The sequence below is a fragment of the Hylaeus volcanicus genome, chromosome 8 (genome assembly GCF_026283585.1).
Source record: "Hylaeus volcanicus isolate JK05 chromosome 8, UHH_iyHylVolc1.0_haploid, whole genome shotgun sequence".
NCBI classification, from domain to species: Eukaryota; Metazoa; Arthropoda; class Insecta; order Hymenoptera; family Colletidae; genus Hylaeus; species Hylaeus volcanicus.
Window position 1 is genome coordinate 5,746,989 of NC_071983.1, and position 23,345 is coordinate 5,770,333.

The 23,345-nt window shown below is 43.6% G+C and overlaps 3 protein-coding genes across 7 annotated transcripts; 2 read left to right on the forward strand and 1 right to left on the reverse strand.

Moving 5' to 3' along the window:
* The first annotated feature begins 1,532 nt into the window (after positions 1-1,532).
* On the forward strand, positions 1,533-8,545 carry LOC128880610 (LIM homeobox transcription factor 1-beta-like). Of its 2 annotated transcripts, XM_054130876.1 has the most exons (5): positions 1,533-2,219; positions 3,354-3,773; positions 5,382-5,687; positions 6,246-6,344; positions 6,968-8,545. In XM_054130876.1, exons 1-5 carry the CDS (start codon positions 2,096-2,098, stop codon positions 7,225-7,227), a joined length of 1,209 nt encoding a protein of 402 aa, XP_053986851.1. In that variant the 5' UTR covers positions 1,533-2,095; the 3' UTR covers positions 7,228-8,545. The 2 variants fall into 2 exon arrangements, with proteins under 2 accessions (XP_053986851.1, XP_053986852.1); XM_054130877.1 differs by lacking the exon at positions 6,246-6,344.
* A 126-nt stretch (positions 8,546-8,671) lies between these two features.
* LOC128880609 (proton-coupled amino acid transporter-like protein CG1139) lies at positions 8,672-23,204 on the reverse strand. Of its 3 annotated transcripts, none has more exons than XM_054130874.1 (10): positions 22,629-23,204; positions 18,342-18,425; positions 16,419-16,506; positions 16,132-16,248; positions 15,676-15,948; positions 14,977-15,061; positions 14,506-14,778; positions 13,542-13,720; positions 13,287-13,456; positions 8,672-12,302 (listed from the first exon to the last, which is right to left on the reverse strand). In XM_054130874.1, exons 3-10 carry the CDS (start codon positions 16,478-16,480, stop codon positions 12,058-12,060), a joined length of 1,404 nt encoding a protein of 467 aa, XP_053986849.1. In that variant the 5' UTR covers positions 16,481-16,506; positions 18,342-18,425; positions 22,629-23,204; the 3' UTR covers positions 8,672-12,057. The 3 variants fall into 3 exon arrangements, with proteins under 3 accessions (XP_053986849.1, XP_053986848.1, XP_053986850.1); XM_054130873.1 differs by lacking the exon at positions 22,629-23,204 and adding an exon at positions 20,324-20,462; XM_054130875.1 differs by lacking the exons at positions 18,342-18,425; positions 22,629-23,204 and adding an exon at positions 17,118-18,229.
* LOC128880612 (uncharacterized) lies at positions 20,562-22,609 on the forward strand. Of its 2 annotated transcripts, none has more exons than XM_054130878.1 (3): positions 20,562-20,650; positions 20,706-20,964; positions 21,041-22,609. In XM_054130878.1, the coding sequence occupies exons 1-3, from the start codon at positions 20,562-20,564 to the stop codon at positions 21,089-21,091; spliced, it is 399 nt and encodes a 132-aa protein (XP_053986853.1). In that variant the 3' UTR covers positions 21,092-22,609. The 2 variants fall into 2 exon arrangements, 1 of the variants encoding a protein (XP_053986853.1); XR_008457877.1 differs by having other exon boundaries at positions 20,575-20,650; positions 20,706-20,802; positions 20,868-22,609.
* Positions 23,205-23,345: the final 141 nt, after the last annotated feature.

A 23,345-nucleotide genomic window follows, 5' to 3' on the forward strand; every position in this document is an offset into this window, starting at 1 on the left:
CGCACGCGGCGCAACCGATCAGTTTCAAACCACTCTGACACCTTACCTAGATCCACGGTCGCATGCAACTAAAGCGACCGTGGATCTAGGTAAGGCCGATCGCGCACGGTGCAACCGATTCGATATTAATGTTGCAAACCGTTTGCACTCTTTGTTTTACCTAATGTAACGTAATGCAAATGTAATTGTTGGAGACGATCCGCGTCTCGTGCACGTCGATAAAGATTATATTTGGAACATAGCGAAGGCCCTCTTTTTGCAAATACTCGTGACGAAATGGTAAAACAAACTCTTTTTCCCCGGTGCCAGATTTCATATCGACTTCGAAGCACTTTGTACAGGGGATTACACGTCCCGATCGAAGCACAGAGACAAAGAAACCCTCAGCTTTTTGTTTGCCAAATATGATTTCTGCGCAGACAATGAATCAGCAAACATCGATGCACTCAATATGTCAATTTTTCGAGGTCCGTCTGTCTTCCAGCTATTCGCAGCCTTGATTGGCCCCGTACGAGCGACCACATTGCGCCGGCGGATCATATGGAAGGGAAAGTGAAATCCTGCATCGCCGTGACTTCCTCGCGACAATTACCATCGCGATTTCCGGAAAAATTGATACGAGCTTTCTCGTTTTAACCTTTTCGGTGATCTGCGCGAGTATACTCGTCGAATTATTTTGTTCTTGTCGTGCTCAAGACGAGTTGAATCGCATGAACTTTTTAAATAGGAAAGAGCTCGAGTTAACTCATTAACAATAAACTCATGCGATTTAACTCGTCTTGAGCACGACAAGAACAAAATAATTTGACGAGTATACTCTCGCGGAGCACCGAAAAGATTACCATTCTCCGGAAGAAGGAAACGAGACAGACACATCGTCAAACTTCAGATTTATTCCAAGTCTAGGGTTTCGCCCGTCGCTGATTTAAATTAGACAAATTGTTTCAATAAATATATAGAGTACGAACACTTATGGAACCGACTAGCTAAGATTCTCGAACCGCAACAAAGTTTTTAAAATTCCATCCAAGGGTCCCAAAACGAACTACCGATCGAACATCCTACACCCTGCAGCCTCGTTACTCCTCTTGGACATCCAGTACACCCTTCTACCCCCGAGAATACTCCAAAAAGTTCGACCAACTGGACAATCGAGTCGAAATTCGCGAGAAGCTGAAATTCAAGGAATCCTGGAGGCCACAGTACGTCACTGGCAATGGTCGCGAAATATTGATCTCCCCTGTTCGCAGGACGACCGGTTGAGCACCGCGACGCTCGCGCGTCCCCCGCCCCATGCTCCTGTTTCCAAGGGCGGGTCCCGACGCCGCCAATCCCTCGTCTGGTAGCTATCACCCTGGTCTAGGGGATGAAGGCAACCCGCCCCCGTTCACCCTCGTCGATCGTCCGTCTATCTCGCGACGCCTAGCCTCGGAGTGGGTGGACGTCGTCGACCAGCGAACAGGGGTGGGGTGGGGGGTGGGGGTGGGGGTCTTGATGTTCGCTGTCGATGCAGTGGCTGGCGTCAAAAAAGCTCGAGATTCCGGGCCGCCGACACGCGTGCGAGGTGTCATCGTCGCGGAGGAGCAGGATACGCGTCTTCGAGAGAACCACCACCTGCAGGAACGCCGAGAAGAAAACACATACAGGAAGAAACGGAGAACGTTAGGATGAGAAACGGTCGGATGTCTGGGGCTCGTCAGAGTTGGACGTCCGTCAGGACGCCTCGAGACGCCCGTAGGACCTTCTCTTGAAACCTGTCGCGACATAGAAGAACCGGCGAGGGTTAAGCTCGTCGCCACCATCCGCGCGTTACGTGGCACCGGGTGCGAATGTAAACTATCGGAGGAAAGTTTCGTGCCGTGGACACTCTTCGGTGCTCTCTCGTGGACGGTGAATACCGCGAAATCGGCGGGACTCGGCGATCAGGGGTTCGCCGGCAGTGTGATTCGACGGCGGATCGTTTCTTGTTCGAGGGTTCCACTTCGTCGTTCGGTTGTTGCGTTTTCCTTGGAGGATTTCTTGAGAGTGCGACGGGGAAAAGTGGTGGTGGGGGGTTCGTTGAGGAATCGCTAGTTCGCCAAGGATATCGGGAACCATGTTGGAATTCTACCCTCCGCTGCCGGGTACCCTGGGCCGCCAGGGTGAAACGGGTCCGCCGAGGATGGGCTCCTCCGCGCCGCAGATCACGTTTCGTCCTGCCAACGACAACAATAACGCTGGTAAGATGCGACTTATCTTTGCTTGGACGATTAGGGCTCTTTGTTAAGGAACTAAAAAACTCAATTCCGAAAGTGGGGCGTTCATTAAAAAGTACCCGTAGAAAATAGCCAGCTTAGATGGAACATATTCCACGCGAAATCATTCAGAACACGTATGCTAGAAAGCATTAAATTAGGTTTCCAAGTCGCAATGTTTCGAAAACTGTCGAGCATCGTTGACACCAGGTGTTTCAACCCTCGTGGATAACACTGTAATTAAGATAGAAGATTTCCGTTCGAAAATGATTAAACGGGAGATCCCTGCCCTGTGCAAATAGAAACTTATCGTATCGCGCTCTATCGTAACATCGCTTTATCGCTATCGACAATCGATAAGCGACGGAATAAATTTCATGGGTCTCGCAATATTGCTTTGCTCTAGAACGCTATCACATTTCTCAGCCTGACAGTCATATCATTCCGAATAACTCCGCGCGCATTTGTCTCCCTCGGGCAAAAATATTTTTCAGCGACGCTCGCGCGTGAACATTCGAAATCTAAGAAAGATAACGATCCCCATTAACGCAACAGATGCTTCCAATGCGAGTGTTCAGACTGGAAAAATTAGTTCTAAAAGTTAATCATCGAAGGAGACGAACTTAAATGGAGTTCATGAATTTTGATAAATGCCACAATAAACGTTTGATTATGTAGCCTCCGACAATCTAAATAATGTCTAATCGTAGCAGAAACTTTAAAAAATAAATATCTGGCAGTCAATGCGTTAACCCTTTGCACTCTTTGCCTTTTTTTCTGGTATCTACCAGCAGCTCGAGATGTTTCTTAGCATTCTATTGCCATGAATTCTAAGCTATCTAGATTTGAGAATAAGGTCACCTTTACCCCGCCTTACCTTTACGATCATTTTATCGACACTTCGAGCTCCAAAGAAATTAAACCTAAAGAAACGTGTTGTATCGTACGTTAGGTATTGTAGATTTCCTGCGTGAAATCTAATGGTATCTGAGAGTCACCTCTCGAGTGCAAAGGGTTAACAAACATAAAACACCATGCCATTATTATTACCGTTCAAAGAAGAACTATTTATAAAAACGTCCAACGTCGCGTTCAGCAACCCCTGTTTGCCGTTTTCAGAGCCGTCGGTCTCGGTGAAGACCGAGTCTGGCCTCCTGGAGACGATCTGCGCCGGCTGCGGTCGCACGATAGCTGACAAGTACGTGATGCAGGTCGCTGGCAGGAACTACCACGAGGAGTGTCTGTCCTGTGCTGCCTGCGCGACGCCCCTCACCCACTCGTGCTTCATCCGCGAGCTGAAACTCTACTGTCGTACGGATTACGAGAGGATCTTCGGCGTGAAGTGCGCGAGGTGCATGGAGAAGATCAGCTGCTCGGACTTCGTGCTACGAGCCCCTGGTCTGGTCTTCCACGTCGAGTGTTTCGCGTGTTGCATGTGCGGGCAACCGTTGCCGCCCGGCGCCCAGTACTTCCTCAGGCAGGGACAACCGATCTGCAGACGGGACTACGAGCACGAACTGTACCTCAACAGTCCCCAAGGTCGGTGCTGACGATTAAAGACACGCATTCCCATGTACACGGCTAATTAACGCAGCCATTTTATCGCTGAGAGGGTTGGTCTCTTGGCTGTGGTTCATTATTGAGGATCTCAAAAAATATAATAACGAAGTGGACACGTAGTTAGTGAAAGGGAGAAAGTAATAGTTTTCTTTTTCGATATAAATTTCGTAAGTCGTAATGGAACTTGTCATGGTCAGGGTAGTTGTACGTCTTAAGTTTCGCCGTGTACCAAAATGGCGTCTCGGTTGCACACTGCGTGCATGGTAACACGGCTCTTCTGCGTCGGAGCTTAGAACTACCAATGCTTACACTTTTATCGTTTCTTTTATTTGCATCCTTGTGAACAATAATAAGGATTTATGTAAGAGTTATATGGTGATCTTTTAGCATTGGAGAAACATGATATTTGAACAAAATTCGAGCCTTTTAATTTTATCGTTAACGTCCCGAAAAGTCTGCACTTCTGGTAAAAGAATTACCTTCGTATACAACATTTCTCGGTGTAACGAAACAGTGTAATATGTTTTTAGCGACTGTAATATTTAAATATATAGAAATCCCCAAGTGTAATAGCAAGTGTATATCCTGCAACAGTTTCTCAGGCATTTTTTCAGAAAGTTCCTCATTTGCACGTTAATGTTTCTACGTTCCTCTCAGCTGATTAACACGTTAAGCGCCAAATCTATAAACAAAGAATAGGGAAAGATAAAAAGACACCTAGAGTCCTAAGGACTATACCCAGGACCTGATGTGGCATTCAACGTGTTAAAAGTCTAATAATCGATAAGATATTTCCCTTTAGCTTACACAGAAATATATTTAGTCCTCGATGCAACGCGTGTCGACCGAGAATTAGCAAATTCCCAGGGTGCACGTTCCACGAAACTAGAATTAAAGTCGAACCGAGAACTTTGACAGCAAACTGCTCGACTATCACGTATTTGTTCACCATTAATTTCGAGAGAATCGAGATTGGCGATCTGTTCGGAAACAACTACGAGAAACCACGAAAAAATTGTTTAAACCTAGAATCGCAGTCGAATTGTTTCGCGATATTTCGTTTGTTCGCTTTTTATCCACGTCGCGTTGTCGATCCGATCGTGTACGTCGAACATCGATCTAAAAGAAAAAAATAAAGTAAACAAAGAGAGAATAACGAAATAATCGACGCACGTGCGAGAACGTATTGTACATACCTTGTTGCATTGTTCGCAGGTTGTACTACTACAATCTAAAGACATCCAAAGTAAAAGCCTACAGGAATTTCGAATCGAGGCTGTCTCTTTTCAAGGTAACTACACTTAAACCAAGAGTAATTAGAAACGATTCGCGCGAATCACGGTCGAAATAAGGATACGCCAATCTGTGAAAAAAGATTTCGTTTGAATTCGATTGTAAGAGGAGTATTTATTTCGAAACTCGTTTGAAAACAAAGTTCATGGCGGGAAACGATGGAGGAGCAGTTTGTTAGTCACGACTTCCTACGGATATTCATTTAAGCTTCGGTTTAATGAGATTTCTTATAGCGTTCTCGACCCTTATAGCGCTGCTAAGAAATTAACTAAATTAATCGAATCGTTCCAACAGATGACGATCTGCTGGACGAAAATCGGCCCAGAGACGGTCGTCGGGGCCCGAAACGACCGCGAACGATCCTCACGTCCGCCCAGAGGCGTCAGTTCAAAGCCTCGTTCGAGATCTCCCCGAAACCGTGCAGGAAGGTGCGCGAAGCCCTGGCGAAGGACACGGGCCTCAGCGTGCGGGTGGTCCAAGTCTGGTTCCAGAATCAACGGGCGAAGATGAAGAAGCTACAGAGGAAGGCGAAGACGGAGCCTGGATCCGACAAGGAGCCTAAGGAGGAACGACGGACGGAGAGCCCTCACAGCGATCACAGTAAGCCATTCTATCCAACGTTTAGGCAACTAGAGTCGCCACGGAACAACCCCCGCACGGTGGGATCCCTCGATTCAAAATTAAATAACTCTAGAACGGAACGAGATAATTTAAAAATTCTCGCGTGATTTTCTAAGTGGTTACTTCGAGAATAAGAGAAAAATATAGAGAAACAGGTCGAGAGCTTTGTCATAGGTAAATAGTGTTTGAATATAATAATCAGAAATGTCGTCAACTAGAACAATAATAAATTCTTGTTTCAAAGAATAATACATGCGATCACGCATGGACCTAGCTACACGGGTGCATAATCAGAGCGCGAATTTCAGGCGCACTTTTGCAATAGCTTCCACTCGAAAGTTCTTTAATTTCGAAGAGAGGAACGTGACTGTTACCCAGGCGCAAAATTACGCACGATTCCCTCGTTTCTTTCCTGTTTCTGTTCTCTACTCTACCTAACGACCACCCACACCCTCGCGAGGTGTCGCGAAGACTGGTTAATGGGGCTTTGGTGAAACGTCACTGGTTACAATGCCAATCGTCTGATCTCGTTCGCAGGTCATTACTTGAACGCCATGAACATGCGCGACGGGGAATCTTCTAGCTTCCCCTCAGCCACCCAACCGCTCAACCCCAATAACCCGTACTCGCCCGACGGTAAGTTTCTTCTCACCGTAGACATTCATTTAAAACGCGTATTCGACGAACACCACCGTCTTGGCAGAGAAAACTTTCGCGCCTTACCTATCCGGACCTATCCAGACTCCGAGCGCTGATCATGCTCCTGCAAACGGGAACTTCCTCGATATACCCCTCGATACGAGTATTTGTACGGTGACAGGGCTCGAGGCATCGAGGATAACGATATTTTATTTTTGGGAGCTTTTAAACGATAATTCGTAGGAGGTTATTTAAAGTTAAAGCTTCGAGAAGCCTCTGAAAATAAAGTATTAACCCTTTGTACTCGAGAGGTGAGTCTCAGTCACCACTAGGTCCCACGTAGCAAATCTACCAGCAATAATGTTTCTTTGGAACTAGAAGTGTCGATCGAAGCTTAACATTCGTGGCGATACAGAATGTAGAATGTAGAATGTCAAGAAAGCATCTCGAGTCACTGGTAGATACCAAAAAAGAGGTCTCGAGTGCAAAGGGTTAACGGTAAACCTACCAATGTTCATTCGTTAATTATTTTACGGGGCAAGTGACTAGTCTTAACACGTCTGACAAACCTAAGCAAGATTCGACCCAATCCCCTGACCACTATTTTTCCTGTATTTCAGACGCATACCCTGGCCACTCGGGCGAGAGCTTCTGCAGCAGCGATCTGTCATTGGACGGCACGGAGGCTGGCTTCGACATAGGCGAGAACGAAAGCGGCGGCGGACAAGACGGCGGTCATCAGGGTGGCTCCCACTCTCACCACGGGCCAACGTCGCACGAGGCACCCTCCTTGTCGCAGAGTTTGCACGCGGCGATTCACAACCCCATCGACAAACTGTTCATGATGCAGAGTAGTTACTTCAGTGGTGACCACGCGTAATCCGAAACCGGTTCTCCCATCGGTGTTGCAATTGGCTCCTTCAGAGGCGTAGCTGGTCCCTGCGTCAACCAATCGTTTACCTGGAGAACGCCGCAGTAAATTCATCGGCTATTTTTCTAGTTTCGTTTCGATTCTGTCCCGGGTACCCCGGTCGGCGTCCTTTATTACAGTCTCAACTTTCGTCTGAAGTGATATCGTATTTATTACAATACTTTAGTTTGTTATTCACGGATGAATATTACGCGTGTTTATACACTTACTGTTAATTTAATAAAGTCACACTGGAGTTTATCGTAAGCCGGAGAACGACGATGGTCGAGATTTGTGAATTTGTAGAAAGTTATCGATCGATTCTTTATTGTAATTACGTCTATTTATCGTGAGTTTAGCAGAGCGTATCTATCGAGCGTATTCACTTCGGTGGAAGTATCTTCGGCATCGTTTTTCAGTCGAATACCGTTTCTTTTATTTTATAATTATTCTTTGGCGTTATCGCAACACGTTCGTTCTGTGATTTATTTGATATCCTAGCGCTCTGCACTGGATGATTTCGTTATTTCAAATCAGCTATTATTTATTTACGTTTATCTAAAGCTGCGAAGAATGAGAGCACCGAACTAATGCGAACAATTTAAATAATGAAATTGTAAATGTAATTGAATCGTCGTTTTGTATAATTCCATTGATTTAGCGTGAAAGTTCTTTAAAGATAACTTTTAAAAGTAAGATCGAAGCGTACGTAATAGCTTGTTTGAGACGAGAGAATCATTGAATTATTTATTTATTATAATTTCTAGATGTACCAAAATTGCGCGTGGACGTTGAAGACATTGGTAAAAGAGTATCGCGGTTCGATTTAATATTAGACGATGTATCCTTCGGTTTACACGTATGAAAACAAAAAAAAAAGCATATATTTAAACACCGACGCACCTTATTTTTGTCTTGAAAGATTGTTGTTGACAGCGAATCGGCTCGATCGGTTGAAAAATCGAAGATTCTTGCAATGTTTACAGTGCTAACTTCGTCGACCCTCTCTAAATTAAAAAAACGAAACGAATCACGAATAAATGTTCAAATTTACAAAAACCAATTGGGCGAAAGTTAAGTCTGGAATGTACCGATTGCGCTCTGGAGAACTATTTTCAGGGTCGACGTTGAACAAGCACACTGATAGCGTTGCGGACCGATTTACAAGAGAAATAATAGCCCAGCTAAGTCTGACGAAACATTTACTAGGAATCGTACGAATTAGTGAAAATTACAATACATTATATAAAAAAGAAAGTACCAAGTAGAATCGTTACTTTACCTCACTGTTCCTCTCTGTGACCAACTCTGTTCCATACGGTGAAATGAAACACCAGAGACGTGAACATCCCTCCAGTGGAAAATGCTCGAGGAGAGATTTTCGTTACATCCAGGGTAAATAAGACGGTGCAGGTAAGAATAGAGTGTTTATTATATCAGACATATAACGACGAAAAAGAAAGAACTGAAATTTAAAACGTGCACACAAAATGCAGATCTCTTAAGAAAAAAGAAACCCTTTAGAAACGTACAAAATCTCGACGATTGTTTTCCGAATAAATCGGTACAGCCGGAAATAAGGGATGCCGCGAACGCGTACCTGGTTTCACCGATGTCCTCTCGATTATCGTAAGTACGACCTTCGATTTGGATGTTTCCTTCGTTTTCGCTGTTCTTTCTTTCTTTAACATGTAAAATTCCAGGAGAACGATACGAGTCGGTAAGCGTCGCGACGAACGAAAGATCATTGCGGCAGAATGATTGTGCGATCGTCGTGGATCCATTAAAGACGCGTAAACGAATCGATTTTTGCCAGAGACAGGCAAGAGAAATTGATTCTGTTTCTCTATATTCAATCGATATCGTAACTCTAATTCAAACACATACTCGCCATTTTGGTACGTTAAAGTACCAACCTTGTTAAAGCACGTGGAAGATTGGTAATTTAACATATGGTAACAAAATGATCATTTCTGTTTAAACTGAAGTTACGAGTGATTAAATATAAAGGCAAGGAATGTAATTTCTATCAATTTAACAATTCAATTTTCTTTTTATCCGATTAGAAATTTTGCCCGTCCCTGATTCTCGCTCAGCAGAGCGTTGTGACGCGAACGAACGTGCAATTCGATGCAAAATCGCAATTATTAGTGACGATACAAATACAAAGTAGCGATAACTCGTCATGACGGTGTCGTTTGAACTGTGTTTGGTTTACCCTGCTTCGCTTGCAGCAGCTGGAATTGTCGCGCAAGCTTCTCGATTAAAAAATATGGCGTAAGAATGCTCTACGTGTATCGGTTGGGCATCTGTCGACCCATAGCATTTCATCGTCCTTGTTATTGCTTTTCTCCGTCATAGTGTACGACTGCAGCAAGGTTCCGACGTTGAGAGGAGATATCGATGAGAACTCTTCCTTAGAGTGAAGACAATAAAAAGTAATTCATTTAGTTTCACTCCTGGGGAACACATTTTGGTCGTTTTTAATTCTTGAGGAACGCAGGTGTCGAGTTTTATCTCGTTCGATCCTTCTTCATAGGTAACGAAGGTATAAATAATTAATTTTATATCAATCTTTTTAGTGGCAACAATGTTAACTTTTATCTTCTTCAACCGTTTTTCAGAGGTAACAAAAGTATAAATAATTAGTTTCGTATAAATCTTTGAGTGGCAACAGTGTTAACTTCTCATCTTCTTCAACCCTTCTTCAGAGTACACCGACCTCCGAATAACTTCCTTCGATTTTCTTTCCTTCCTTCCTGAATGGTCCAAGAGTTAATTACGACATACGTATCAGATCATCTTCGGCAACGCTGACATAAACTCTCTCTCTCGTTTCTTCTAAAGCCATTTTTCAACATCATCAATAACGCTCTATCGTAACAGCAAGTTAACAAGTAGGTGCCTACACCGATAATTCTATTCTACAAATATCAATGGCTGTTAAATATCCTTTGTCAACGCCCGAACCACGCTCACTGCGCGTATAAGATTGGAAGAAGAGTTCTTACAGAAACTCATTCGCATTCTCAACCAGATCAAATTAAATTTCAATTCCCATAAATACTTTCATCCCAACCCCGTAGGCGCGCAGTGTGCATTGCACGCAAACGTAAGTACTCGTGTCACGACTGGCGAACATCCTACCGGAAGTTGGAGAACAATTAACGTCTGTATACATCTGGTAACTCGTTCAACAATTCAATAGAAATGCATCGTTCATTCCTGTATAAAATCTTCGATCACAGGTATCGTTTGTCGCGTGATATCATCGACGATTTGTCTTTTTTTTTTTCTTCTTCTTTTCATTTTCGAGAGCGAATTGAGTTCGGTGCTGGGCGTCGTTCGATTGGTCACTCGATTTGGACTTTCGTATCCTCGGGCCAAGCTATTGCGAGACGAGGTACTAATCGCAAGGATGAAGATACAAATCTGTACAAACTTTTATCGTATTTTAAATTAACGCAGTTCGATAATGTGCTGTCGAATGAAATGTTGTTTATTATCCGTCTATGGTATTCTAGTTTAGACAGAATAAATTCATCTGCCGGGACGACTGAGAGAGACTATCCCAATACTCAGTTTGGCTTCTCCCACTACTTCATCTCGTCTCACGAGAAAGAATGGTGAATCCTTACTTAGAAGATCTAAGACTACGGAACGACTACCTCGTCAAGGGAATTGCTTATACGATAAGGCCTATTTCGTTAATGAGTTATCTAAGGTACTTTCATTATATAGACTCCAGTGGAGCAAAGCCCACAGAGACTTTAAGTCGTGCGTGTTAGTTCTTATTCTAATACTTGTAGGCAGTGCAACTAAATCGAGCTAGAGATCAGTCATGCATATAGGCACCACGTTCAAAGTCGCCGTTTAACATCGTCGGTAATATTTCTACCACAAATGGCAAGAAACGTGGTTCCAACTTAGCCTCGAACTTTGGCAAGTTATAGTCTTTGGCGAGACGTACATTTACGATACATTTCATCCTTGCAATTAGTAAGTATCGACACGTTTTTCGTTCTTTCGCCTGACGTTCGTAAAAAGCATCGATCCTTTCGGCCTCTGTTCGGTAATCGCCATTTATATTCAGTGTACTTAAAATATTTAGCCAAACTTTAAAACGATAGCTTGATAAATTTACAAAGCGAAGTTCACAACTTCGTAACAAATCTATAGAATCTGTAGAAATTTACAACAAAGCTCGCCAATTTCTGACATATTTACGAATTTATGATACATTCATAAACTTTATAAATTCGTAACGTACATATTAGCTAGTAAATGGCGCATATGCGATTAGTAAAATTCACCGAACCGAAGGAAAGTTTGAGCAAAATGTTATAGGGACACCCGAGTTCATTTTATCCGTCTTCAGTGGCGTATCCAAGGTAACATTTTCTTTCTTTACATTTCCGGGTGCACCACCGTTCATTTCCCACCTCTTTGACCAGAGAGACCGTACCCTTCGAACCACCTGCCCAACACGGTACCAATCCTCTCGTCTTATCGTTTAAAAACTACGAATTCGGTCTACGTGTGCTAGAAACGGCGGCGACGCGTGTGAAGCGTTTATCCCGAATCTGATCTCTGGCTGCTCGCGTTCCCTAAAATACTCTCTGCCACTGCGTTTAACGAGGCACTGTCTACCTAATGCACCGCTCTGTAAGCTAAACTGATCGAAGCTGCGGCGCGTCCCCTACGCGAACGAGTGTTCCCATTTTTTTTTTTTTTGTATTCTCTCTTTCCCCCTCATAATTTCGCTCTTTGCTTCTCTTGAGTCGTTCCTGTTCCCAGCCTTCACTTGAAGGAGTTTACTATGTCGACGATGCTAACGTAGGTGCCCACCACCAGACCCAGCAGACCGAATACGATCAGACACAAATTCTTCACCAGCAGGATCATGCAAGGACCCAGCTCTCTTTCCGGCCAGAGCACGCAGATCTCGATGATCGCTGGAAAGGCTATCCCAAGGGCTGAAAGACAGAGTGCTCCGAACAGCGAGATGAACAGTCCCAGCCTGGGCACGGCGACAGCCAGCGTGACTGTACAGAAAAAAATCGTTCGATTTACTCCGACGTTCTTTAGATAGTTAACGCGTTGACTGTCAGGTATGAGTGACAAGAAATTTCACCGAGGAATTAAATGATTTAATTCCGAAGGTGAGGTGTCGAGGAAAATTAATCTGGATAGGGGTTGGAAAATCTTAAAGGGGTTGGAAAAATAAGTGCCACCACAAATGTTAGATTACATGATTCCTAATTATATACAAACTCGTAGAAATTTTCACGATTACTAGTTTGGCAGTCAACGTGATAAGATCAACGAAAGAATCGAACAAGTGTCGAACAGTTCCTGTAATGTCGCTGTAATAACGATCAACTTGTCAAATCGAAATATCACTTTCATATATTTGCATACGATTGATCGTATACTAATGACAAGATTAAACAATTAGTAAATTTGACGTAATCGATGGATAACGGTATTATAGTCACGTGTCTTGGAATAGCTTGATACAATAATATCGATTACAAACGTAAATGAATCGATGGTATGAAAACACGTCTCGATCTTATCAGCTGTCCAGTTGACAGGAACTCTACCCCCTCTTTTCACCATGACCGATGACACTCCGATGGCCATCGTCAGAGTTCGACAGCATTCAGTGAGAGTAGCGATGGAATCGAGAATATCGCGTTAATTTCCGTTTATGATACTATAAGGTGTTCGTTATGGAGCTATCACGAAGCTCACGCTGGTCTCGAATATCTCGCTACTAGGCTTATTGCCCAATTACAAGTCCGATTCTTTCGTTGACATTACAGATATTTATGGCGGAGGGATCGTAGGAAAATCATTGTCTTCGGAAGTTTGTTCAACCCTCGATTAAAGTCAACGAGCAATAATAATCTTTCGAAGGCTTGAATCTGACTGGTGGCAACGTTCGAAGTTTTGTTTTGAAATCCACGGAACAACAACCTTAGAAAGACCAGAAAACAACGGAACTGTAAAAGTAATTCACTTACACGTCACCAAAGTGATGATGGTACGACAGACGTACTCCCAGAAAAGTTTTCGCCTCTGTATCTTCTGATCCAGGTAAGTGTTCCATATTATCTCGACAGGGACGTATCCTTGCAGAGCGTGCGTGATGAAAATGGCGATCGCGAACATAATCTTGATGCTTTGCGCCATACTGCGAAAGAAATCCGTAGAAAGTACGACGACTATTTAATCGAGGCGACTTTTGTACGCCATTGTATTTTATACCGTTTACTTACACCTGATCACGGGGTAGATTGAAGGTGACGCTACCGCCGGCATCGGATCCGTATTTTATGTAACCGAAGAATCCCATGAGAATGTATAGCGCCACTATCACGGTCATTCCAATGTTGAGGACACCACAGTAGCCGCCAAAGTATTGAGGTGTCTTCATATTATTTTCTAGCGCTATGATCTGCGACAGAAAAGTCAATGCACGCGTTGATTCGAGTAAATAAAGCATCTCCTCGTTGCTCCAAAAGTAAAAAAAAAAGAAGAAGAAGAAAAGAACATGATCGAAGGGAAGAAATTTAGGAAATTATCAGAAATTATTCTTTTGCGATTGAACTCTGATCGATTATAAAAGAGAAACTGTTTGAGAACCACGGAGATCGGCCGTTGGGTTGGGAACAGCTGGAAAATAATAGCAGGGATTGCATTGACGCACTGACAATCTGATCACGGCAATCTCAAACTTGTTCGTAAGTGGCCAGTTATTTGTTTATTAACGATGCAGCGGCGCCGTTGATCTATTCTAAGCGCAGAGGCCTACTCGTTTCGCCAGCCGTCACGGGGAACGATCGACGAGGCCAGACGATAGATCGATCGTACTGGGTAGGGGTAAAATTGAAAAACTAATGTGCCGCGTAACGGATATTGTTCTAAATTGTACATCTCCGTTGAACAGAAATATTCCACTGGGTATGGTTCGCTACTCCGTTCTTTCTTCTACGTACTCCCATCTACAGGGTGTCCCATCGTGGTAGTGTCCACGATTGTCGAGCGACTTACGAGAGAATCTATTCGTCGTAGAATGGATCAAAGTAAAAGAGGTTGAGAAACGTAGATGTAGATAAGAGTTAAATGAAAATAAAATGAAGGAAGTAACGTTTTTATCTTATTAAGAAATATAAATGAGAAATATCTTGTCAAGGGTTAATACATATCCCGCACAAAAAAGATACATGAACCTCTGCTTACCACTCCGACGGCTTCCAGGGCGAACAACGTCGTTCCAAAGTAGAGGGAGAAGTTTCGGAGCGTGCCGAACATCTCCCTCTCGCTGGGCGACGGCAGATCCTCGAACATGTACACCAGAATCATGGCAAGCCCGACGAACGTGATCGCGTTCGCCAGAGTGGAGAACGGCGCCAGTAACTTCAGGTTCCTAACGTAATTTATCAAAATCAGCGGTAGCAATAAAATGAGCATGTGCGTTTTAACGTCCAACGGTGCCCAGTACTCGTCAGCCACCTGCGTTCATCAACAGAACAGAGAACGGTGTCGATGAGTTCAATTGATCGGTCCAGTTGTTCGTTTTATTTCTTTTTTTTTTCTTTTTTTTTATTGAGGGTTTCTTTCTCACGAATGTTCACGAAAACATTCATTTTCGGGTACTGCTCGGACGACGAAGCGAGACAGAAAGGTATTCTCTATCCGACTGTTATTTACCTGCTTGATATTGGACGCTACAAATACGATATAAACGCAGCATATTCCCAATTGATACGCTATCATGAACCCGTCTACGAGACCTCTGCAAATAATATCAACTTTCATGTTACAATTGCGCGAGGAGCTTTGATGCCGCTGTGTGTGGCATGATTTGTGCGTGCGTGTATGTGCGTGAATTGTTAAGATCTTGTAGATGACGGAATGATTTATAATAGATTTAACGTAACGGAACTAATTAAACTTTGTACAGGAAACTTCAACGGTCTTATGACTTTGAACGTTCACGCGTAGAAAGCGAGGAAGCAAGTAGAATCGGCCGACCATGCCCAGACAGTGCCTATTCGAGGATCCTACTACTGAGATTCGGATCAGTTTCTTCGATTCTCGACCTTTCATAAACAAACGCTCGTTCGTCGTTCCTAAGTAAAAAATTTCAATCTTTAGATTCATCTAAATTCTTCTCATTGTACGTAATACCTCGAATATAAATTCTTTCGTAAATGAAATCTAAATTCTTTTTCTTCTTGTATCCGACACCTCAAATTGAAATTCTTTTTCTTCTTGCACCCAATACCTCGAAAACTGTTTTCTGAGAGCCTCTGATGTGTACGATTGAATGGCAATAGCGAAAAGGACGATCGAAGAAGTGAACGAATGTTTATGTGTGTTCGTGTGCACAGAGGGAATCGTACTTACGGTGCATAGGGTGCGAACCACCTGACACACACAGGACCTTCCTCGAGAGCGTACTTCATGCTCATCGGGTAACTCAATATAGGAACTCTTAACCGTTTACACAGTTTGTACTGAGCTTTCACTAGTACGTGCAAGCAATAAGTGCATAACACTCCTATGATCACTGTGGCTATCACACCGGTCACAAGTCCACTGTTGCAGAACGCGTTTGGCATCGCCAAGATCCCCGTGCCCAGACTTCCCTTCAGCAAGTGAATCAGGGTCTCCGCGTTTCTGCAAGGGAAACATTAACGAGTATATCAATTACGGAAGGTATCGATACCGCATTTGTAAGTGGGGTGCCAAACGAGTTGGAACGCTTTCAGGCACTATCTATAAAATTGGACGCCTTAATTTGTTAATAATAATTTGTAACGGTAATCGACTAATAACGATATTTTAATTTCGTATACTCACGAAGTTGGATTCGGCCTATTTCGATGTTTATGGGGGTCATAGTCTTCTACGTTTGTAGTCGGCGATATTGGAACTTCCGACGCGTTCAGGCCACTTCCGGCGATTTCATTGTTAACTCTGCAATCGCATCAATTTGCATATGTAATCCGTGTCGCGGGGGATTGATTTTTTTATACTAGAAATGCTGCGTTCATGTGTACCAAATATTTGTGAAAGTAAATATCGACACTCTTAAATCTAACACTTGGCAAGAGACACTGGGCTGCCTTAAGTAGAATCAGACGTACTTGTACGGACTCTCGGAACCGATGAGCTGCATATTTATCGTCTCCTCCTTGGCGTTCTCCATTGTTATTCGTCGCTTTGATCTCTCGTCTGTATTTTAAACACAAAACGAAGACTCGTGAAATTCAATCTCAATTATAACACGTAACATACAATCGTCCCGTTGTATTCTATCGCATCAACACTGAAGGAGCAGACCTGAACAGTTTTACCTTTGGTATCAATGATAACTATCGACCATAAAATACACGAGAAACATCGTAACACTTCCCTCCTCGTTAATTAATCCCTAAAACAAAAGCTCCCCATCTTTTTCAACCTCGCAATATTCTATCCGTCAAGTTCAGCGTTCAAACGAGCTGAAAACCGAGCCTCCAGGTCGATTTAAATCTACCAGAGGAGGATTCAACAGAATCATGTCTGAACCGGCGGCTCGCCGAGGGCAAAGATCGACAAGCTTTCCGCCTGCGATCGATTAAGGATCAAAGAATCGACCTAGATCCGCGGGCAGGCTCTCCGTTGCATTAAGCCCTAATCAATTGGCGGATATGGAGCAACAACGACGCACGCCGCGCGGTACAAAAATCGCAATTCATCATTGCGAATCTCTCGTACGGACTCGTGCATCGCGGCTTTAGCACATTCTTTCGCGAACTGATTGCTCTTAATTATTGCATTGAGGTCAAATGTAGTTAACTTACTGAAGGTTACACGGACTGCATTCTCACTTCGCCGTTTCTGCGCTGCCAATTGATCCACGGTTGTTCCGCCGAACCGCGTGCACCGTTACGTCTTGCGTTTTACGGCTTGGGAATCATCGATACGAGATCCTACTGCTTGGAGCGTCGAAGAACGCGCCTGACTTACGGTTACCACGCGAGAGAGACTCGTCTTTTCAGCTATGACTCCCGTTTTCTTTATAGGGACGCTGTGTCACAGGTGTAGCCAAATTTAAAGCTTCTTCGAAGTCAAAGAAGATCGAATCGTTTTAGTGAATTGAAATATGTTTTTAGTAGGTAGTACCAGTGATAGCAAGAGGAGTGATTGATTTGTAGCGGAGACTATTGAATTCAACTGGAACTGTTTTACAATGGTTCTACTATTCCTCCGCAGTTGCCCACGGGGAAGAAAACGTTCAGAAACGAGGAAATCATTATCTTATCAGCGTGCAAAAGAAATCGCTCGGCATGGAGGCTGGGATGCACGACATCAATTTGATTGAATAATGATCATCCGAGGAGATACGATCGGATTGGTCGAGTGACCACGAACGACTCTCTGTACGCCAGTTTGAAGAAATGTGATTCCTATAGACTCCATATCGCTGGAACGCGAAAGAAATTTGTTATTTTTTAAGATAGATTTTTCAGAGACTGTTAGTAATAAACACGATAGATAAATGGCAGAGCTGAAAGAAAACGATGGCGAAGGTGTGAGTAGCCACGAGATCTCCGCTTCCGGAGCCAAAAGACCACCTCGAATTCTTTCACGTCGCTCGCTGGATCTTTGACACGGCCACGTCTCGCGTGTCACGCTAAATTCGGAGCTCGTTCGTCTATGTCAATGGTGCTTATTACCGCACACAAAGCCCCATTTAACTCCGTGTAACACGGCCACAACGGGCTGCTTAACAATTTCATTTGGTCGTTGACATTGCCTGCGGTTCGCTATTAATACGCAGCCGGATAACGTTCGAGGGAACGTTTACTCGCACATCAGTTTGTAAAAATTGCTGACGAATGACTATTTAATAGCTGATCCACCGTCGCGTGATTCTGTTCTATTTATAGAGAGCCGTCTCGGTAGTCGTCTGCTGTTTAAATATTTATTATCGAGGAGTAATTCTAAATCTTGATGATAAATAATGATAAATAATTAAGTTCAGTCGCTCGTGTAGAAATGATTCTTTAACGAATTATCATCACCTGTTACGCTGAAAACAGATACGTGTCCTGAAAAATCGCTGACGGGTGCGTTTATTGACTTTCTTCGGCAGTAGCTGTCCTCTCCTGTAAAGTACAAAGAAATTTCATTAGAAAAGAGTAATTTTGTCCCGTCTCGGTTTACGCTACTCAAAACAACTAGAGAATCAGGCGTTCGAGTACGTCTGTCCCACGTCAGGTTCCAAACACAACGTGACTCCAAACATTCAGCGAAAATATTACTGACCCCAATACACAGTATTTCTGTGATCTCTGGTACTCAGTCCGTTCCTTAGTATTGTCCAAGCATGCGCTCTTAATTATTTTCAGCAGTGTATTTTGGCTCAACGAAACTGATGAAATCTATCTCTCAGATATAGAGTGTTTATGATTCTTAAGGGGCAAATAACTATTCAAAGATTCCTTTAAATCTGTCACTCGACACTATGCGAAGAGTAAACTTCCCCGGTGGAAACCATAGGTGGAATAAATAAATAAATATTGCCTCCTACTTTCGTCTTAATATTTAACAATTTTTATTACTCTATTGCCACACGTGTTTCGATTCAATACGACACGGAGAGATTATTCGGGGTGCAAATCCTCGATATACGACGTCACGTTTAATACACGAACGTCACCGTACCCCGTTGCAACTGGCGTTCGTCGCGGCTTAAGTATAGTAATCGATCTCCTAATTCTTACTTCCTCGAAGTGCATTAGGGGAACGCACCAACTCGCCATTGCACCGGCCAGAAACAATGCCACCAGAAATATATTTACGCGTGCGCTATTTTTAGGTGGCGAAAGAATTCTACCACCTGTTCAGAAAATCATCAACGCGTCATACTAACTCGTGGTCCTCGAATTCCAGAAAGTATATTTTCTTCTCCATTTTATTTGTTGGGGATCAGTTTTACGCTCGGTCCACTACAGCGTCCTGAATTCAAGAATCGGAATCACCCCTAATCGTGGTTGATTTATACAAATATGTATCTACGTACATTTAATTATGTGATTCTTATTTCCTGTCACGGGAGTACGAAAGCAATCGCTGTTACAATCTATGAGAGAACTGTTATGCAACAGTTGAACCGCTTGTCCATTGCAATTGCCGTGACATCGTATCGGCGACCTGTTATCCATCCTCGAATAATCGTATCTCACAGTTTCATGTTGTCGTCGCGCACAGCTCGCCTATTATATCACTGGTTTATTCGCAATAGCCGAGAATAAATTGGAAGTGTATCGCCATTTTTAAACCCACCCTCGTTGAACTTTCCTCGTTGAACTCCGCAACGATTGTTTTTTTATATATTCTGGCGCATCATTCAATGGATGATCGAAATAAAAATTTGCGTTAAATAACTCTACGAACAGTTGCGGAAACATAAGTTTCCATCCCTGCTAACAAAGATCTGCCAAAGACACGAATAATTCGAGAGGAAGCTATATCCCCTACCACATGCTACTCTTCCTCGATCTTCAACCCCTCGCTATACAAACGCCAAGCACAATGTATCGAAGTCGAGGAACTCTCAATGGTATTCGCGACAGATGAAATCTCAATGGTCGAACGTTTTAACCCAGTTTCGAGGCGAAAAGGATGATTGAGGTAAGGTCCCATTGAGGTAGAACGATCAGAACGAAAGATAGGCAAAATTCTGCGATGTTATAGCTCCGAAGACACAAAAGGATAGAGTCGAAACAGGATAAAAGTTCCTGTGAGAAACTCAGGCTTCCTCCTGGGCTATTTAATCGCAAGCCACTCTGCTGACAGTATTCATATCTTCTTGATACTTCAAGTACCCTAGAATACTTCCTCCAAGGAGTATTCCAAGAATACTTCCGCCAAAAGACTAATATTAACAAATTCAGAATTCTCTCCTGTCACCGTTCCGTTTCAGACGAGAATTTTGACCATCTCCGGTTCAAGAACCCCGAGAAGAACCGAGAACGGGTCTCGAATCGGCGTCTAGACTTACCAGATTAAACACATCCGCCAGCGAGGAACAACCGAAATTCGCAGACGTAACACGATCTCTAAGAGGGAACTTCTTAATGCGGCTAATGCACCCGCGGCAGAGGATGTCTAGCGACTGGGCAGCGCTTTAACCGCGGAACATTTCAATTTCCAACTGGCAAACCAGGCCCGCGGCGATCTCCCCGTCACGTGACGGGAGGAGTTAGAAACTACGCCTACGGTGCAGGCCTCGGGAACAGATGCACCGAGATCTAGAGGCGATGATAGTTCGTCTGCAGCTTTCATCGCGTGGTCACTTGGCACCAACGTCTGAAATTAATTGCACGAGGTGAGTCCGGTGAAACATGATTTTTTAGTTTGACTGACTGACATTCGATTAACAGCTTCGAGATGCCGAAGAAGAGACACAGGAGGTGTCGACAGTCCTCAGAATTGGATGAGGGAGGAGTCTTGGAGGTTTTGCAGAAGCAATTGGGGGAGGTTGTATCTATATCAGCAATTAAATCTGTTTACATGAATCAAGTTGACAGGAATTTGATTGACAGATTCGAGACGCTGAAGAAGAGACACAGCAGGCATCGACAGTCCTCAGAATTGGATGAGGGAGGAGTCTTGGAGGTTTTGCAGAAGCAATTGGGGGAGGTTTGTGTATCTATTAAATCTGTTTACATGAATCAGTCAATGTGGTTTACGACTAACTATTTCCTTTGATTTTTAGATGTCTCAGCGACTATTAAATCAAAACAATGTTCGTCAGACGATTCTCTAGGATGGCTATAAAGGAAGAGTAAGCGCACCGATTTGGCGAACGAGACTCGTGAAAATGCATATTAGAGTTTAGTTTGGACGGGTGCATATCGATTGACCCACAAAGGGAATTGAAACCACGAAGAGATCAAACACTGAGTCGCCCTTCTCCAAGGGTAATACGTTCTTTCTTGAAGTCACATACGATTGCCAAAATAATTTTGGGAGATGCATCTGGCTCCTTTCTATCGTATTTTAACTATCCTTACGTTCTACTTTATTGAATTAATTTCTACAGTAAGTACCCCTAACACGACAATCACATTTTTCATCGCGGCAATTACTTGGTACGATACGTTTACAACGTTTCACAAGTTGCTCTGGAATTATTCACGCTGGTAGGTTTAGCATGCAAGCGACACTCGTGAAAAATGGCAAATTGCAGGTGACAGTAGTTCCATCGGTAAATACGATGAATAAAAGATATGCACGCTTGCTTCAGTCTCCTGGCACGATGAAACGATTAGTCTATGAAGGATTAGCGTGCTAATGATACGTAAAGGGATTGTCGTCGCGCCGTTATTCGTGGATGAAATCGAACACACCCTAACATACGGATCAGCGACCAGGTTTAAAAGGGAATATATCGATCGTGAGGCGGAACGTTTAATACGGTCACTTAGGGTGGTACAATTTTCCGAAGAACAGAAATCATCGAAGACGTTTTTAACACGATTCGATTACGTTCACCGAAATCCACAATTTTTACGAAATTTCCATTTTCGATAATAATATTGGTGTTCATTCTCTGAGGTTGCTGCATTGATCAAAATAATCGGAGAGCCATTTTTCAACAACTAATTATATGGGCGATTTAATTTTAGAGATGAATGGAAATTAATACGTTAGTATTTGTAACCCTTGGAGTACTTAACTATTCATTTTTAACTGAATTGTTTATGCGAGGGAATGTTCATTCATCAAACACATTAATCTTAATCGAATCGACTAAAAGTAAGAGTCAGAGAGGTTCCTATCAAGAAGACAATTAATTCTCGAGGGGTACTCAAACACTACTATTCACCTAATTGTTTCAATTCCTAAAGAAGGACTGAATCGCCTCGATCGAAGGCAATTCACATACTCCTGCGAGGACTGACAACAAAACAAGCATCCTTCAGTGACACTTGAACTCAACGAGACCTCGTTCGGTGGCTCTTCGGCGTTACATAATCAAACATCACCTCCCAGTGTCAACACAGAAACGACACGAAACAATGGACTCGAATATATCTTTTAACTTCCCTTCCTCGATAAAAGATCGCACGAACAAACCCCTAAGGCCCACTGAACACTGCATCAGAGATCCACGACAGTTCTGAAAATCCTGAAAGGGTCGCATGCTCTCTCGAGTCTTTATCGTTCAACGCTCCTGGCCGATATATGCCAAAGCTTCACCTTCGGTTCCAACTGCTTCGTCTACACCAGCTAACTCGTGCTGTACTAACTAACTCGTCCCCTAAGTATTCGGTGCCTTCGGACGTCCGATCGCAACTTACGTTAGCTGGTGAACACACAGGACGGACGCGATGTTACAGTCTCTCAGGGTCGGTGTTAAGCCGCCAAAGTACACGAGGACGCGCGTGCAAGGCGCACACACACGGACGGACCACTAATCGACATGAGGTCGCGTGCACACGTGCGTCTACACCTGCGTGCACCGCGCTCGAGACTGTCTGCACTGGCGGTGAGGGTGCGTCGTGGTTTCATCGAGGCATGCTGGGGCAGCCACCCCGATAGCGATCCATAAGTCCGTAGCAAGAAGCGACATCTCATGGCGTCCACGCGAACGCCTCTCGGCGTGAACTTTGACCCCTCCTCGGCTGCTGTAGGAACGACTGGAAACTGTAGCATTGGAGACGGGACTCTTGGGACCTTACATACCTTCACCAATCGCCTTGGGAGTTATTATAACGGAGATTGAATGACTGGTAGAATACGTATCGCATGTTTTGCAAAGGAAGCGTGTCGAAGCAAGGAATGACCTCCTAGGGAGTACCTACCTTCTACTATTACCAACAGTAACTCGTTTCAATATTCGGACTTCCTCCTAAATTCAATTTCTGCGAAATCACAGCTTTATATACTTATTCGAAATGTTATTTTACCATATTTTTAAACTAAAACATCTGCTTTAACCCGTTACATTTCAAGTATGTAAAGCTTTGATTTGGCAAAAACCACGTCCGAATATTAAAACGAGTAGTTGCACGTTC